A 15,316-nucleotide genomic window follows, 5' to 3' on the forward strand; every position below is an offset into this window, starting at 1 on the left:
AGAGAAACAGCCCCTGCTGCCTTTCTTTAATGAATTCACCCATAGTGAGGTTGGAGGGGAAGGCAGCAGGAATTGCTGAGATTTATTTTAAACCCTCTTGCAACTGCTTCTCCTGAATCTAAACTCCAGATTTCTACCCAGGGATTCTGAGTTGCCAGACCGCTCCGTGAGCAACTGGGAAATTAGTTCAGAGCTCTCCAGGGTTTTCTTTTATTCATCAAGGAAGAAGCAGGGAAGCAATAAAATGAAAAGAAACAGCAAATAATTAAGACTGACACCATCCCCTCAGTGCCAGCCACCTCACTCACCCAAGTCTTCATTTGAATCAGGAATTAAGATTATAAATGAAGATTTTTTTTTCCTCTGGCAACATGAATGCAAAGAAATATTTTAGGTAGGCAACTTCCATCAGCACAGAGAAATCAGCAGGATGCTTATAGAATAGAAGACTATTCGGTGGCAGCCAATTCACTTGCAAATTAAGACACATTCACTGAAGAAGCCCTATATGTTCTACTAAAATGTTTTGTTGGCTGTAGTGTTGGTGGCGGTGGTGGTGGTTTGTTGCAGGCTGCTGTGTACACATAGCTTATTTGCCACTCAAGATGCAAGAGTTCCTGCAAACTAACCAGAGCATGCTAATACCCTGTACATTACTGGAATTCATGGAGGGGAGAATTCAAAAGGAAGACGGAATGAAGACTGAATAACATGAAACTGTTCTCTTCTACTTTCAGGAAAACCCAAAAGTGACACTGTGGATTTTCACTGTTCTAAGCTCCCCGTGACCTGTGGTGAGGCGAAAGGGATTTTATATAAGAAGAAGATGAAACATGGTGAGTTCCTTGGTCTTCTGCTCTTTGGAATCCCTAGATGAAGGACTCACTAGAAGGGAGGAAAATACCTGGGTGTATAATTGATCAGGAAATGGACCCTAGGCTGCAGAAGAAGAAACACTTCTTAGGAAGGAATTTCCAAACTCTTCCACATCATGGTATTTTTGGCAACCAGATCACTCCACTCTCACCTGGAAGTCACCCATGGGCCCTGCTGTACTGACAGCCATGTCCTTGCTGCATGTAGGCACCACATGAATGCAAAATCTGTCCCACCCCCTCACCACTCAGTCAGGCTTTAGGGCTGGCTTCAGTCCAAGAGAGGAGGCCTTCAGACTCCCCTGCTACTGCTTCCACCTAACAGAGGAAGTCTCTCTTGACCTGGAAAGGTAGAAGGCCACAATTAGGATGAAGAGGTTTAGGGTGAATTCACAGAGAATGGTGGTAGATCCAAGAATGGGCTTTCTTTTGCTTACAGGATCCTCAGTGAAGTGCATTCAAAATGAGGATGGAACTTGGTTAACACTCAAAGAATTTGAAATGGAAGGAAAAGGAAGAAACACAAAGAACTGGAATCGGAGTATACGTTGCGGAGGAACGACCCTAGGAGAGCTGCTGAAGGTATTATAATGACAAGCGACAGATAGGTGACGGGTTTAAATCCTTGAAGGAGAAGTGGGGTTTTAACAGCAGAAATGTGAAGAGCTCCCGTTAGGATTCAAGAGCATGATTTAAAAGGAGTTAAATGTTCATAGAAAAAAAATTGTGGGTGACAAAGTTAGGAGCACAGATTGTTCCTGATGGTGGAGAACTTTAAATGCAAGGAAAGGAGTGCAGGAACTTTAAATGCAGGCAGAGGGCTTTGAGGTCAAGAGAGATGTAAGATGCTCAAAAGAAACTAGCTGAACAGATGCCTGCACTCGCTCCTCTGCATCCTCTACCTGACACCTATTCAAGGCCAGCTCATCTGGCCCCCTGCAGCATTTCCAGACTGCCCAGTCCATGGTCCATCTCTCTGCTGCGCGTCCACAGCAGGCTATTCCTGTCCTGAGAACAACTAGTCTCCGTGATCCCAGGACCCAACACAAGGCCCCTCTCAGTAACACTCAAGAAATTATCACTAGGATGAAATCATAAAGATTTTATCTAGAGAGGAAAAATGGAAGAAGAAAGGAATGGATGGGAAATAGTAAGAAAGAAGAACTTGGGTCATGGGTTTGAGTGACAGGGGAAAAAGTGATTTTATCACTAAGTGAGGTCCAGAAGAAAAACTGACTGGGGGAGGGAGCTAATTTTTCTTTTTGACGCCTTGCGTTTGAGATCCAGTGTGATGTCTGGGTACAGGTACTCATAGGAAGTGGGAAGGCCAGTATCTACAGAAGAAAAACCTCCAGAATAACCTCATTCATTGACTCCTTCTGTCTTTCAGAATGGACTTTTGCTGTGTCCTCCAAGAATAAATCTCAAGAGACAGTTAAATAGCAAGTGAATTTCTACTACCCTCTCAGTCACCATGTTGCAGACTTTCCCTGTCTGGAGGTTCGCCTTAGAGCTCCTGAGTTTCCCAGCTCTGAGTCACCTCCACATTTGGGCATGGCATCTTCAAAACAATTAATTTTCGTAGTTAATTTGGGATGGGGAAGCAAATGACTCTAAAATAAAAATTAAATGATAAAGCTCATCATGTCCATGTGTTTTAGAAAAAAGATCTGGATATTTGGATGGCTATAAACCAGAGGTGTCAGAAATAAAATACTCTAAGCCTAGGTAACAGAGCAAGACCCCATCTCTAACAATTTTTTTTAATCAACCAGGAATGGTGGTGTGCACCTGTAGTCCCAGCTAAGGCTAAGGTAGGAGCATTGCTTGAGCCCAGGAGTTCAAGACCAGCCTGAGTGATATAGTGAGACTCTGTATTGCTATATAGAGCGATGTAATCCCAGCACTTGGGGATACCAAGGTGGGTGGATCCCTTGAGCCCAGGAGTTTGAGACCAGCCTGGGAAACAGGGCAAAACCCTTCTTTACAAAACATACAAAACTTAGCTAGGCATGGTGCCATGCACCTGTAGTCCCAGCTACTCATGTTGCCCTGGAGGCTGGCCTGACCAGGCTGGATTCATTCAAAGTTTAAGGCACTGGTCTCCCCATGCCATTTATTATATAAATCATCTTTCCCATGCTGATCTTAAATATCCCGAGAATCACGGGTACTCAGTGTAACATCATAATAGCAAAAAATTAGGGACAAACACAAGTTCTATCAGTATTGCAGAATAAACTGATACAGTTACAGAATGGTTTTTTAAAAACTTTTCTTATAGAATATTAGACCTTTGATATAGATATTTGTTTAAATACATGGATTCATAAGTATGGAGTTATCATTCAATCAGTGGAAAGCCACCAAAGGGTTTTGCAGTCAGGAGGCTTCAGGACACTTAATGCTAGTTGTGACATGTGGGGAAGGAGCCCATTGTTGCTTATGTGAATGTGTAGGTAGGTCTATGAGTGAAAAAATAGCCAAAAGAATCAACTGCATTTATTTTGAGATGAGATCACAGGGGCATTTGCTTTCTGTATTATACATTTATGTACAGTTGGAATTACTATAATGACCATTTGTTACTTTTGCAACCAGAAAAAAAAGGATCTTTAAAATCCAGACCATTAATTAATATCCCAACATGATAATACCCTCTAACTCTCCTAATGCCACATGTCAGCACATAATAGCCAGGGGCATGTTTGACCCAGCCTCTCAGTCCCACCTTCCAGGGCCAGGTCGGGAGAATAAGATGAACGTTTATCCGACTGAGAATGGGCCAGTGAGGGCCTTGCTCACAGCGCCATCATCCAATGTCACTGCTGCTCGGCAGCACATCCATCCGTCTCCACTACAGTCTCACTTACATATGTGAACAACAAAGAGACCGATGCTGGTACTCCCAAAATATGTTTTGTGGTTGCCCTGCAGGGTGCTGCCTCCATGACCCACACATGATGGGCAGCTGGTGTAAAGAGCCACAGGCTCGGCGTGTGACAGCCTCCATCTCCAGAAGGCCCTGGATGCAGCCAGCAGTTGCCACTCTATCAGCATATAGTGTGGGGCTGAGGAAAACAGCTTTTGGGGTTTTCTGTTTTTTTGTACCAAAAGTCCATGGCCATCATGGGTGGTCCAGAGATGCCAGGAGGCATGAGAGGAGGTTGCCAAACCCTCCACAGTGAATGAGACTCAGGAGGGCACTAATGCCTGCTGTATTGCAATTTGACAGATTCTAGAATCTTTTGTTAGAAGGAATCCCATTGAAAGTGGGCCTGTTTGCAAGTAACAGCATAAATGAGCTTACCTAAAATCTATAAATGAGGGATGTGTTTTCTCCGGAACTCAAGAGGCCTAAAGGATGCTGGGAGGCTTATTAGAACACTGTGGGTACTTAGAGGGTCAATAATAATTTTTTGACAGTGTCAGGGATGGAGCATCCCTCGACTGACCAGATAATGGCCAGAAATTGGTGGTGGATCCCTGTACTATGCCTGGGGCAGTGGCCCATACTTTTTTGTTTTAGTTTAATCCCACATTCATGCGGAAACACAAGCCCCATCCTTTTCCGTGAGCTCCTTGTGAGTAATGTCCTGAGTGTGTCAAATGAATGTGCTGAGAGAAGGGTGTCTTCAGGGTGATGTTACACCTGTGCTCCTAGAGAAGGTCAGATGCAGTTCAAATCCTGCTTGCAGATTGTGTATGGTGGCAGAACTGTTGAGGTGCCCCGTGGTAGCCAGACAATGGTCTATTGTGTCCCTTCGAGGGCGAAAGCAACCTGCAGCTGAGATGCTGTTGAAATACACACTGAACAGAACACATTAGTCAAATCTATGACTGCAGAGTATTTACCACTTGCTAAGTGGATGGAGTCAGTAATTTCAATAACATTGGGCCTTCACAGATGGGGTCACAGCATTCAGGTTGTAGTAATTCACCGTGAGGCATCATTCATTCTTTCCAAGCTTAAGAACAGACCAAATTGGGCTGTGAAATGGAGAAACAGTGGGGATAATCATCCCTTCTCTAAACAGATCTTCCATAATGAGTTTCCGTCCTTGAAAGCCGTGTTTTAATTCATATTGATCAGTATTAAATATTTTAACAGAGAAGGTCCATGGAGTTCCATGTTGTAAAGTCAATTGTAAGTGCCAAAGATAACTTAATTTTGATTATTTTAATTTGTTATTTACGGGGTCCCAGCATCCATGCCCACTATGGAACATTTTAGGGCCATGTTATGTTACGACCCTAGGCAGTTAGGCAAGGCACCAGGAAAAACATTTCCCATACTCCTGCACCTAAATGCCAGTTATCATCATGTCTTACTTTGGTCAGTTAGATCTATTAACAGAGGCTTGGTGGGGCTCAGCAAATGTGGCCCAGAGTGGCCCAGCTCAAAGCACAAGCTTGCCAGCAGGCAGCAGCACAGCTCAAAACACGGCAGAACCCATTGGCAAGCCACAGCCAGAGAAGAAAAGCCCTAGTGGTGGTGGTCACCACCCAGACTCCCTGCTTGTTGTGCCATTTGTCTTGCAGTTTCCCCCAAGGGAGGTGGCATCAGCTCCCCCCACCAGAAATTGGGTTTGGATATCCACTGTGGCACACACAAAATGATGTGTTCTAGAACCCCACAGGGTCAGCATTCCTGGGTCATCAGTGGTAGTGGCAGCTGGTCCTAGCGGTGCCGTGGTCCTAGTGGTGCCCACATTATCTGCCCTTGCAGTGGAAAAACTTGGATGAATACGAGGTGTGCTGTAAAGGGGGATAACTTCTCTGCTATGGTACTTGTCCACGAGTCTTCCATGAAGACTGTCACATCCCCCCTGTGGAAGCCAAGAGGTGAGTGGGATGCAGCCCCGCCTCGGGCACACAGCACTCCCCTCCAGATGGAAAGGGCAGGACCTGTGAGCATTGCAGACAAGGGTGTGAGGCAGGGCAGTCTGGTGCCAGAGACTCTGGGCCTCTCTGGGTCTCTGAGGCTGCCAGTGAGCCTCTTAGCTCCACACTGCTTCTGCCCCTGGAGGTGCCCTTCCCTAGGATGTTATTCCTTGGACAGCAGGGACTCCTGTCCAAGAGGAGTTGGGGACGGGAAAAGCCAGCTTATGTTCTGTGCCTGCTCAGGAAAGACAGGAAGCACAGTTTGTCACATATTTCACCATGGTCTCATCAGGCTGATGGAGGCCTGAGGTCCCTGCAGGTGAAAGCCCAGATTCTGACACTCAAGCCCGGCAGCCTGGGTTCCTTTGTGCTCCCAGCAGCTCAGACAGGGAGAAGAGAGCCCACGCTTACAGTGACACCACCTTCCTCAGGCTGCCCACCTGCCGCTACCACTGATGCGAGGGAAGGGTCAATGCTGGAGACCCCACGTGGGGATCTTGGACACTCTGGGAGGTATCCCACCCTCATGGCTGAGCCCAAACTTCTGAGGGAAGACAGTGGCAGCCACAGGAATGGTGGCCATTTCCAGGGGCCTTGCCCTCTGTTCACCTTATGTCCAACCTCTCAGGACGCTGTGGAGTTGCACCTTCTGCAGGATGAAGAGGTCTTCAGGAAGCCAACAGTGTCATCATGTATCTAAGATCCTGGAGAGGCAGATGCAGCCTCAGGACCAGCTGGTAAGTTGGATGCCAACCCCAAGCCTACGCTTTTCCCTTCTCACATGAGAAGCACAAACAGGCACAGGGTCAGGGCAATGCACCAAAGGGAGGCTTCAATGTCTCCCTTTAGAGGATGACGATTTAGTGCCCAAACACAGAGTCTGAACAAAATCCCACACACCCTGTGAGCCTTGGTAAGCACGGTTGTAATGCTGACTGGGCTTGGCTGCCCCGTCCATGTGCATGTCTAGACATTCACCTGGCTTCACTGTTCCCAAGCTGCATTTCACTTTCAAGCCCTCTTCACGTTTTACAGAAATGTGAGTTCCTCCTCTAGAAGGCCTACTGTCATCCACAAAGCTCCTTTTTTACAGGCATTCCATTTAATGTAAGTCACATTTTACAGTTCTCTTGCATAAAATGCATTTTGAGAAATTTGGGGGCTGAGTCCGGCAGGTGCTGCAGTTTGCTCGGGAAGCTGGAGAACAGGAGAGAAGGACAGCATGGCAGCAGTGGAGCAGGGCACCGGGGGTTTCTCTGCACACTCTGGAGAGGGACTACCTGGCTCAAACTCCACCCTACCACTCACAGGCTATGGGATACCGGACAAGTTGCTGCCCCTCCTGTGTATCTCAGTTTCATCTTCTCTTTAGGAGGAATGTCTTTCCTACTAGAGATTAAGAGTCACAGAGGCCAGCTGGGGGCAGCCGCTCATGCGTGTAATCCCAGCACTTTGGGAGGCTGAGGCGGGCAGATCACTTGAGGTCAGGAGTTCAAGACCAGCCTGGCCAACATGGCAAAACCCCATCTCTACTAAAAATACAAAAATTAGCCAGGCGTGGTGGCAGGCACCTGTAATCCCAGCTACTCAGGAGGCTGAGGAAGGAGAATCACTTGAATCCGGGAGGCAGAGGTTGCAGTGAGCCAAGATTGCACCACTGCACTCCAGCCTGGGTGACAAAGCAAGACTCCATCTCAAAAAAAAAAGAAGAGTCACAGATGCCAAACTGTGTGGGTTCCCATCCCAGCTCTACCACTTTCTAGCTGAGACATCTTGGGTAGGCTCCTTGACCTCTCCATCCCTCGGTTTCCTCATCTGTGAAATGGGCATCATTATTTATGGTACCCATAAATGTGGAGATTACATATTCATATGCTTGGCTTACAATTTAGTTTATCGAGTGCCTAGAACAATAGCTGGCCTAAAGAAGTCAGATGGTGTTACCATTATGACCCTGCAAATGAAGACTTGGATTGTATTTAAACTGGATCCTTTCCAGTGATGACAGCTGTGCTGACGTCTCCTCTCTGGTGGCTTTGTCCTCAAGATTTGCGATTACAGTGAGTCCTTTCAGGAAGCAATGTGGTTGGACCTGGTTAAGGAAAGGCTGAATACGGAAGTGTACACGGTGGCATGGTTTGTGCGGAACATGCGCCTGATCTTCCGCAACCATAAATCATTTCACAAGGTAAAAGGCATTTCCTGCTTCCTTTTTGCATCTTTTCTACTTTCCCCTAATTTCTGGGACAGCAGAATTTTGCAAGGATTACCCTCAGTTTCATCCTGGGGAGAGCTCAAACGAGACAAGGATTACAGAAAAAAACCACCTCAGCATTCCTGGAGGCAAGGAGTGAGTGGCAAAAAGAACAACAAGCAGGACAGGGGAGGGATCTCCGGAACAGGAGCTGAAAAAAAACAGGCTCTGTTCCCAGATCGGCAGCTCGCTCCCAACGACAGCAGTAAATGGCATCCAGCTTCTTTGTTTAAACTGGAAGGAAAGGCAGTTTATGCCTACATTGTTCTTCCTGCCTCAGAAATATAAAAACAAATAAGTAAACAAAATAAAATCAGTTAAACTTCCTGGCTACTCATGCTTGCATTTTTTTACACATACATTTCTCACTGGACTCAAACATCTGGAATTGCCTTCAGATACAGTGTTGGTTTCATCCTCCTTTACTAAGGAGGGACCAGCTAGTTGAGCTATCCTGCAATCCCAACATTTGTAACTTTGGTTTGTCCTGATTTTTATCCCCATTTGTACAGATATTTCTTGGGAGGTACCTAAGGAAGATTTTCATCTCCACCCAGCTTCCTTCCCTTCCTCCATGCCAGGAGCTGGCATGTTCACAAACCACAAACTATAAACTGGTACCCAGTCATGGAGCTGCAGGGAGAAAGCGTTGACCAGAGAGCCACTCAGTGCCTGGCGTATCCTTAGCCCTGGAGAACAGAGGGTCATCCTTCATCAGTGAGTGGGCTTTCAAGAAATGCGTTTAAAAACATTTTTTAAGCTATTTTGCACCATGCTCAGATTTGCCATGATCAAAACTAAACCTTCAGTCCAAATCACCTGTCAGGTAGAAGTTTAACAACCAGGTGGAGTCTCATGCTTTTCAACATTTTAGTCACAGCATCTCCCCATCCATTCTGCCTCACTGCTGGGCCTCCTAAAAAAATATGAGTGAGTCTGGGAGCAGTGACTCACATCTGTAATCCCAGCTTTTGGGGAGTCCGAGGTGAGGGAATCACCTGAAGCCAGGAGTCTGAGACCAGCCTGGGAAACATAGCAAGACCTCCTCACCCCGATCTCTGAAAAAAAAAAAAAAAAGTTTTAAAAATCTGGGCATACAGCTACTCAGGAGGCTGAGGCAGGAGAATGGCGTAAACCCGGGAGGCGGAGCTTGCAGTGAGCTGAGATCCGGCCACTGCACTCCAGCCCGGGCGACAGAGCGAGACTTCCTCTCAAAAAAAAAAAAAAATCTGGGCATAGTAGCATGTGCCTGTAGTTTCAGCTACTCAGGAGGCTGAGGTGGGAGGATCGCTTGCGTCCAGGAATTGAAGGCTGCAGTGAGCTATGATGGTGCCACCGCACCACAGCCTGGGTGACAGGGAAAGACCCTGACTCAAAAACAAAAACAAAAAAATGTATGAGTGATCTGATGGCTGTAATCTTTCGTCCTTCAACGTGTTTGTTTGCTTTTTTCTCTTTCAGGCTTCCGACTTTGGCAAGGCAGGACTTGACTTAGAGGCAGAATTTGAAAAAGATCTCAAAGACGTGCTTGGTTTTCACGAAGCCAGTGAAGGTGGTTTCTGGACTCTTCCTTTACCCTGTTCTGAAAAGACTGAAGCATCCCAACCTCAGGATTCAGCTGATGGGACCCTGGCTTGGGCTGTTAATTGCCCGTGAGTCTGGGATGTAATTGGCTGCCCTCAGGACTCAAGCCCAGACCCTTCATAGGATTATCACACCCTCCACCACCTTTATTCTTTCTTTTTACCTTTAAAAGGCTATATCCACACTAAAAAAACAAAATTAGTACTTCCTTAATACCATCAGATACCCTGTCATAGTTCACATTCTCCCCATTGTCTCAGAAGTCTTTTTAGAGTTGATTTGTTCAAATCAGGATCTAAACAAGTTGCACACATTGCATTTGGCTCACCGGTCCCTGTATCTCTTTTAAGCTATAAATCGTCATGTATTTATTGAAGAACTCAGGGTTTTGGTCCTATTACATTTTTTGCAATCTGGAATTTTCTGGTTGCATTTTCTTAGTGGTATAGTCCTCTCTTCCTCTCATTTTTTGTAAGCTAGAAGTTAGATCTAGAAGCTTGCTTTAACTCAGGTTTTGAGGGGTTTGCTTTGATTTGGGGTTTTTTGGGCACATGCAGGCTTCGCAGGGGGAATTTAGTATTATTTTTTATGTTAAGCTTGGCAGCAGGTGCAGGTGTTATCATCCTGATCATCTGTCACCTGATGGTTTTAGCAATACCTAAATCCGTGATATCATCAGGGGTTGCAAAATGATGAGATTCAGATTTTATTTTTTTACATCATTATTGGTCAGATTTCTTCTGCAAATAGCTTCTCTTTAACAATATTCAGGTATCTTGAAATACAGGTTGTACAAAAAATAGGATAAATGCTTGTTTTTTTAATTTAGCAATGTTCAAAATAACAAATTGATTTCCTAATATCCTCTAAGGGTAACCAGGGATTCTTTTATTGAATTATCTTGAACCCACATATTTAAATATACGTAATATGCTACAAACCATTGCAGTTAATACCTTTATTGATGCTTGAGTTGCCCACTTTTTTTTTTTTTTTTTTTGAGACAGGGTCTCACTCTGTCACCCAGGCTGGAGTGCAGTGGCGCCATCTTGGCTCACTGCAACCTCCTCCTCCTGGGTGCAAGTGATTCTCCTGCCTCAGCCTCCGAGTAGCCGGGATTACAGGCCTGTGCAAGTTCCCCACTTTTAGTGAGAATCTCCTCAGTTTGCCTCCTGAGTTGTTTTGAAATGACCCCAGCACTCTTTGATGGTGTATTAGCTATCTATTGCTGTGTAACAAATGACCTCAAAGCTTAGCTGCTTGAAAAGAAAAAAAACATTTTATTGCTCACATTCTGTGGGTCAGGAATTCAGGCATCATCCATGAGGATGCTTACCGTTGCTCCACATGGTCCTGGCAGACCCCATTCATACTTGCACACTGTCACTTCTGCCACAATCTATTGGTGAAAGCAAGTCACAGGGCCAGATTCAGAAGGAGGGAGAATAGACCCTACCTCTTGATGCAGTGATGACAAAGTCACATTTCAAAGGAGAATGTTGCTTGGGAAGAAACATTGCTGCTCCCATCTTTAGAAGCAGTCTATTGTAGCTCACCCTCTAGCCAAGTAGTGCGCATCTTTCCCATATGCAAAGGACACTCCTCTCTCCTCAGAAGTCTCACTCTCTGCAGCGTTGGAACAAAGTCCAGGACCTCCTTATCTAAATCAGGTTCAGATCAGATAAGCCTTCTTGGGACTGGGCACAGTGGCTCACACCTGAAATCCCAGCACTTTAGGAGGCCGAGGCAGGTGGATCGCTTGAGTTCAAGAGTTCAAGACCAGCCTGGGCAACATGGCAAAACCTCATCTCTACAAAAATATTTTTTTTAATTAGCTGGGCACGGTGGCACACACCTCTAGTCCCAGCTACTCATGAGGCTGAGGTGGAAGGATGAGCCTGGTAGGCAGAGGTCGCATTGAGCCAAGAATGCACCACTGCACTCCAGCCTGGGCAACAGAGACCCAAAAAAAAAAAGAAAAAAAAAGAAAAAGAGAAGAGGAGAGGAGAGGTAAAAAGGAAGCAGAGGGGAGGGGAGGGGAGGGGACAGGAGGGGAGGGGAGGGGAGGGAAGGGGAGGGAAGGGAAGGGAAGGGAAAGGAAGGGAAGGGAAGGGAAGGGGAAAATAAAAGAAAAAGCCTTCTCAAGTATAGTTCATTGGGTGCAGCTCCTTGGGTGCACCTCCTCTTAAACTAGAGTCCAGTGAGCTGAAAAATTGTTTCTCCCCTGCTGCCAACATTCAGTGATGAAACAGGGACAGAATAACCACTAAAGATATTTCCATTCAAACAGGGAAAAAGGAAGCAGCAGTCACTCATTTATAGCAATTCTGAAATCCAGTCAAGCACATGGTGCTAGTTCCCCCAATCCCAGGGCAGGAAATTTTCCCAGACACATGATTTATGTGTATTATACAGCTCTAATTCCCATCCAATCCCACAGGCTTCTTCCTTGTTTTCCTTGGTTCTACATTGGTATCTGGCTTCTCCAACAGTATGACTCACTTGCTCAATCCCCAGGTACAATAATATAATTTAACAGAATTTCAATACTCAGACCACTATGAAAAACAAACTAAACTGATTTCAAAATTTCTGCAGGGTTTATTTTTGTTTGTTATAGATTTCATATACCATTGCAGAGGGTATTTCATATACCATTGCAGAGGATTTGGCACTTGTATTCATAAATGAGATTCGTCTATAGTTTTTACATACTGTCAAAGTCAGATTTATGGTTATCCTACCTCGGCAAAATAACTTGTAAAATTTTCTACCTTTTAAGATGTTCTGGAATAATGTATAGTGTTTTAAATTAACCAAAAGTATGTGACCCAGAGTTCACTAGGGAGACAGTGTTGGCCACATTATATGCTTTTTTTATGGTTATTAGGCTATGCAGATATTCTGTTGGTGTTTTGAGACAGTTCTGCTTTTATGTTTTTCTAAGAAGTCATCTATTTCATTTGTGGTTAAAAGTAATACAGGTGGTCAGCCAGGCGCAGTGGCTCAGGCCTGTAATCCCAGCACTTTGGGAGGCCGAGGTGAGTGGATCATGAGTCGAGAGATCGAGACCAGCCTGACCAACATGGTGAAACCCCATCTCAAATACAAATACAAAAACTAGCCAGATGTGGTGGTGTGCGCCTGTAATCCCAGCTACTCAGAAGGCTGAGGCAGGAGAATCGCTTGAACCTGGGAGGCGGAGGTTGCAGTGAGCTGAGATCGCACAACTGCACTCCAACCTGGGTGACAGAGTAAGACTCTGTTTCAAAAAAAAAGAAAAAAGTAATATAGGTGGTCTCATTTCTATCATATTTTGATATTTCGCTTTTTAATGTTTTAATGTCATTTTTGTCTTTTTTTTTTTTTTTTTTTGGCTTCTGCCTTCTATTTTGGAAGGCATCATAACGGTTTTTAGTTCCCATATTTACCCGTAAGTTTGCCCAATGCATTTCGACTTACTTTTTTAATGTCAAAGTCAAAATATCTGTAATGTGCTGGGAAAACTGGTTAGCCATATGTAGAAAGCTGAAACTGGATCCCTTCCTTACACCTTACACAAAAATTAATTCAAGATGGATTAGAGACTTAAATGTTAGACCTAAAACCATAAAAACCCTAGAAGAAAACCTAGGCAATACCATTCAGGACATAGGCATGGGCAAGGACTTCATGACTAAAACACCAAAAGCAATGGCAACAAAAGACAAAACAGACAAATGGGATCTAATTAAACTAAAGAGCTTCTGCACAGCAAAAGAAACTACCATCAGAGTGAACAGGCAACCTACAGAATGGGAGAAAACTTTTGCAATCTACTCTTCTGACAAAGGGCTCATATCCAGAACCTACAAAGAACTCAAACAAATGTACAAGGAAAAAACAACCCCATCAAAAAGTAGGTGAAGGATATGAACAGACACTTCTCAAAAGAAGACATTTATGCAGCCAACAGACACATGAAAAAATGCTCATCATCACTGGCCATCAGAGAAATACAAATCAAAACCACAATGAGATACCATCTCACACCAGTTAGCATGGCAATCATTCAAAAGTCAGGAAACAACAGGTGCTGGAGAGGATGTGGAGAAACAGGAACACTTTTACACTGTTGGTGGGACTGTAAACTAGTTCAACCATTGTGGAAGACAGTGTGGCGATTTCTCAAGGATCTAGAACTAGAAATACCATTTGACCCAGCCATCCCATTACTGGGGATATACCCAAAAAATTATAAATCATACTGCTATAAAGACACATGCACATGTATGTTTATTGCGGCACTATTCACAATAGCAAAGACTTGGAACCAACGCAAATATCCATCAATGATAGACTGTATTAAGAAAATGTGGCACGTATACACCATGGAATACTATGTAGCCATAAAAAAGGATGAGTCCATGTCCTTTGTAGGGACATGGATGCAGCTGGAAACCATCATTCTCAGCAAACTGTCACAAGAAAAGAAAACCAAACACTGCATGTTCTCACTCATAGGTGGGAATTGAACAATGAGAACACTTGGACACAGGAAGGGGAACATCATACACTGGGGCCTGTTGTGGGGGTGAGGGAGGAGGGATAGCATTAGGAGACATACCTAATGTAAATGACGAGTTAATGGATGCAGCCCAGCAACATGGCACATGTACACATATGTAACAAACTTGCACATTGTGCACATGTACCCTAGAACTTAAAGTGTAATAATAATAAAAAAAGGAATATAGGTGGTCTTATTTCTATCATAATTTGATATTTCTCTTTTTAATGTTTTAATATTATTTTTATCTTTTTTTTGCTTCTGCCTTCTATTTTGGAAGGCATCATAACGGTTTTTAGTTCCAATATTTACCCCCAAGTTTTCCCAATGTATTTTGACTTGTTTTTTTAATGTCAAAGTCAAAATATCTGTAATGTGCCACATTCTTAAGGCAATGCGTTTATCACTTTGGTACCTCTCAGCTCCCTTATTCCTGTCTTTTCACTTTCTTGAAACACAGACATGCATTAGTATTAATTATTTTGCTTTTACTCTATAAATTATGTTTATTCTATTCAATTATATTATGTCATTATTTGTTAGTTTCACATTATATAAATTATTTGCCCTGTCATGTGTCATATAAAGTAATTCAAAAGCAAAAATTAAAAGTGTGTGTTACATGATAACCTGTATTTATGAGAACAATATTAACATGTTTCTGTTTTCGCTGTTTTAAGATTCCCTGCTGATCTTTTCTTGTCACGACTTCTCCATACTTCCTTTTTACTCCACCTTTCAGTCAACTGAAGTATATCTTTAAGTAATTTGAAAAGAATTACATGGATGGTATGTTTTCTGACTCACCATATCTTAGAATGTGTTCTATTGTTTTCATAAATTAATAACATAATATATATCTCATCACAACTTCTCAGCTTCAAAATTGATTGAAAGTTTGTTCCACTGTCTTTGCGGATTTTATTCTACAACTCTGAAATCTAAGTCCAGCCAGAATTCTGCCCCTTCATCAGTGTGCGGAAACCAGTGATATTTCCCCTGTTATCCCAATAGTTCTATATTTAGTAATTTTTGCCAGGATAGGTTTCAAATATAGTATTCTTTTCATTCATCATGCCTGGCACACTGAGCCTTTTCAATATACATGCCTGGTTCTTTTCTAGCCCCATTAAATCTTACTGATCCATTTGTCCTGGGCTCACTTTCAAG

The 15,316-nt window shown here is 43.9% G+C and overlaps 1 protein-coding gene across 1 annotated transcript in view; it reads left to right on the top strand.

Annotated features, from left to right (window-relative positions):
* The window catches only part of SP110 (SP110 nuclear body protein), a 53,725-nt gene extending 43,531 nt beyond the window's left edge, over nucleotides 1–10,194 (top strand). Inside the window, 7 exon segments of the mRNA XM_033229927.1 lie at nucleotides 738–836; nucleotides 1,315–1,457; nucleotides 5,605–5,720; nucleotides 6,388–6,496; nucleotides 6,935–7,105; nucleotides 7,807–7,947; nucleotides 9,475–10,194. Coding sequence (XP_033085818.1) covers nucleotides 738–836; nucleotides 1,315–1,457; nucleotides 5,605–5,720; nucleotides 6,388–6,496; nucleotides 6,935–7,105; nucleotides 7,807–7,947; nucleotides 9,475–9,669 — 974 coding nt within the window. The 3' untranslated portion in view covers nucleotides 9,670–10,194.
* Nucleotides 10,195–15,316: the final 5,122 nt, after the last annotated feature.

The sequence above is a fragment of the Trachypithecus francoisi genome, unplaced genomic scaffold, assembly GCF_009764315.1.
Source record: "Trachypithecus francoisi isolate TF-2019V2 unplaced genomic scaffold, Tfra_2.0 Lachesis_group13, whole genome shotgun sequence".
NCBI classification, from domain to species: domain Eukaryota; kingdom Metazoa; phylum Chordata; class Mammalia; order Primates; family Cercopithecidae; genus Trachypithecus; species Trachypithecus francoisi.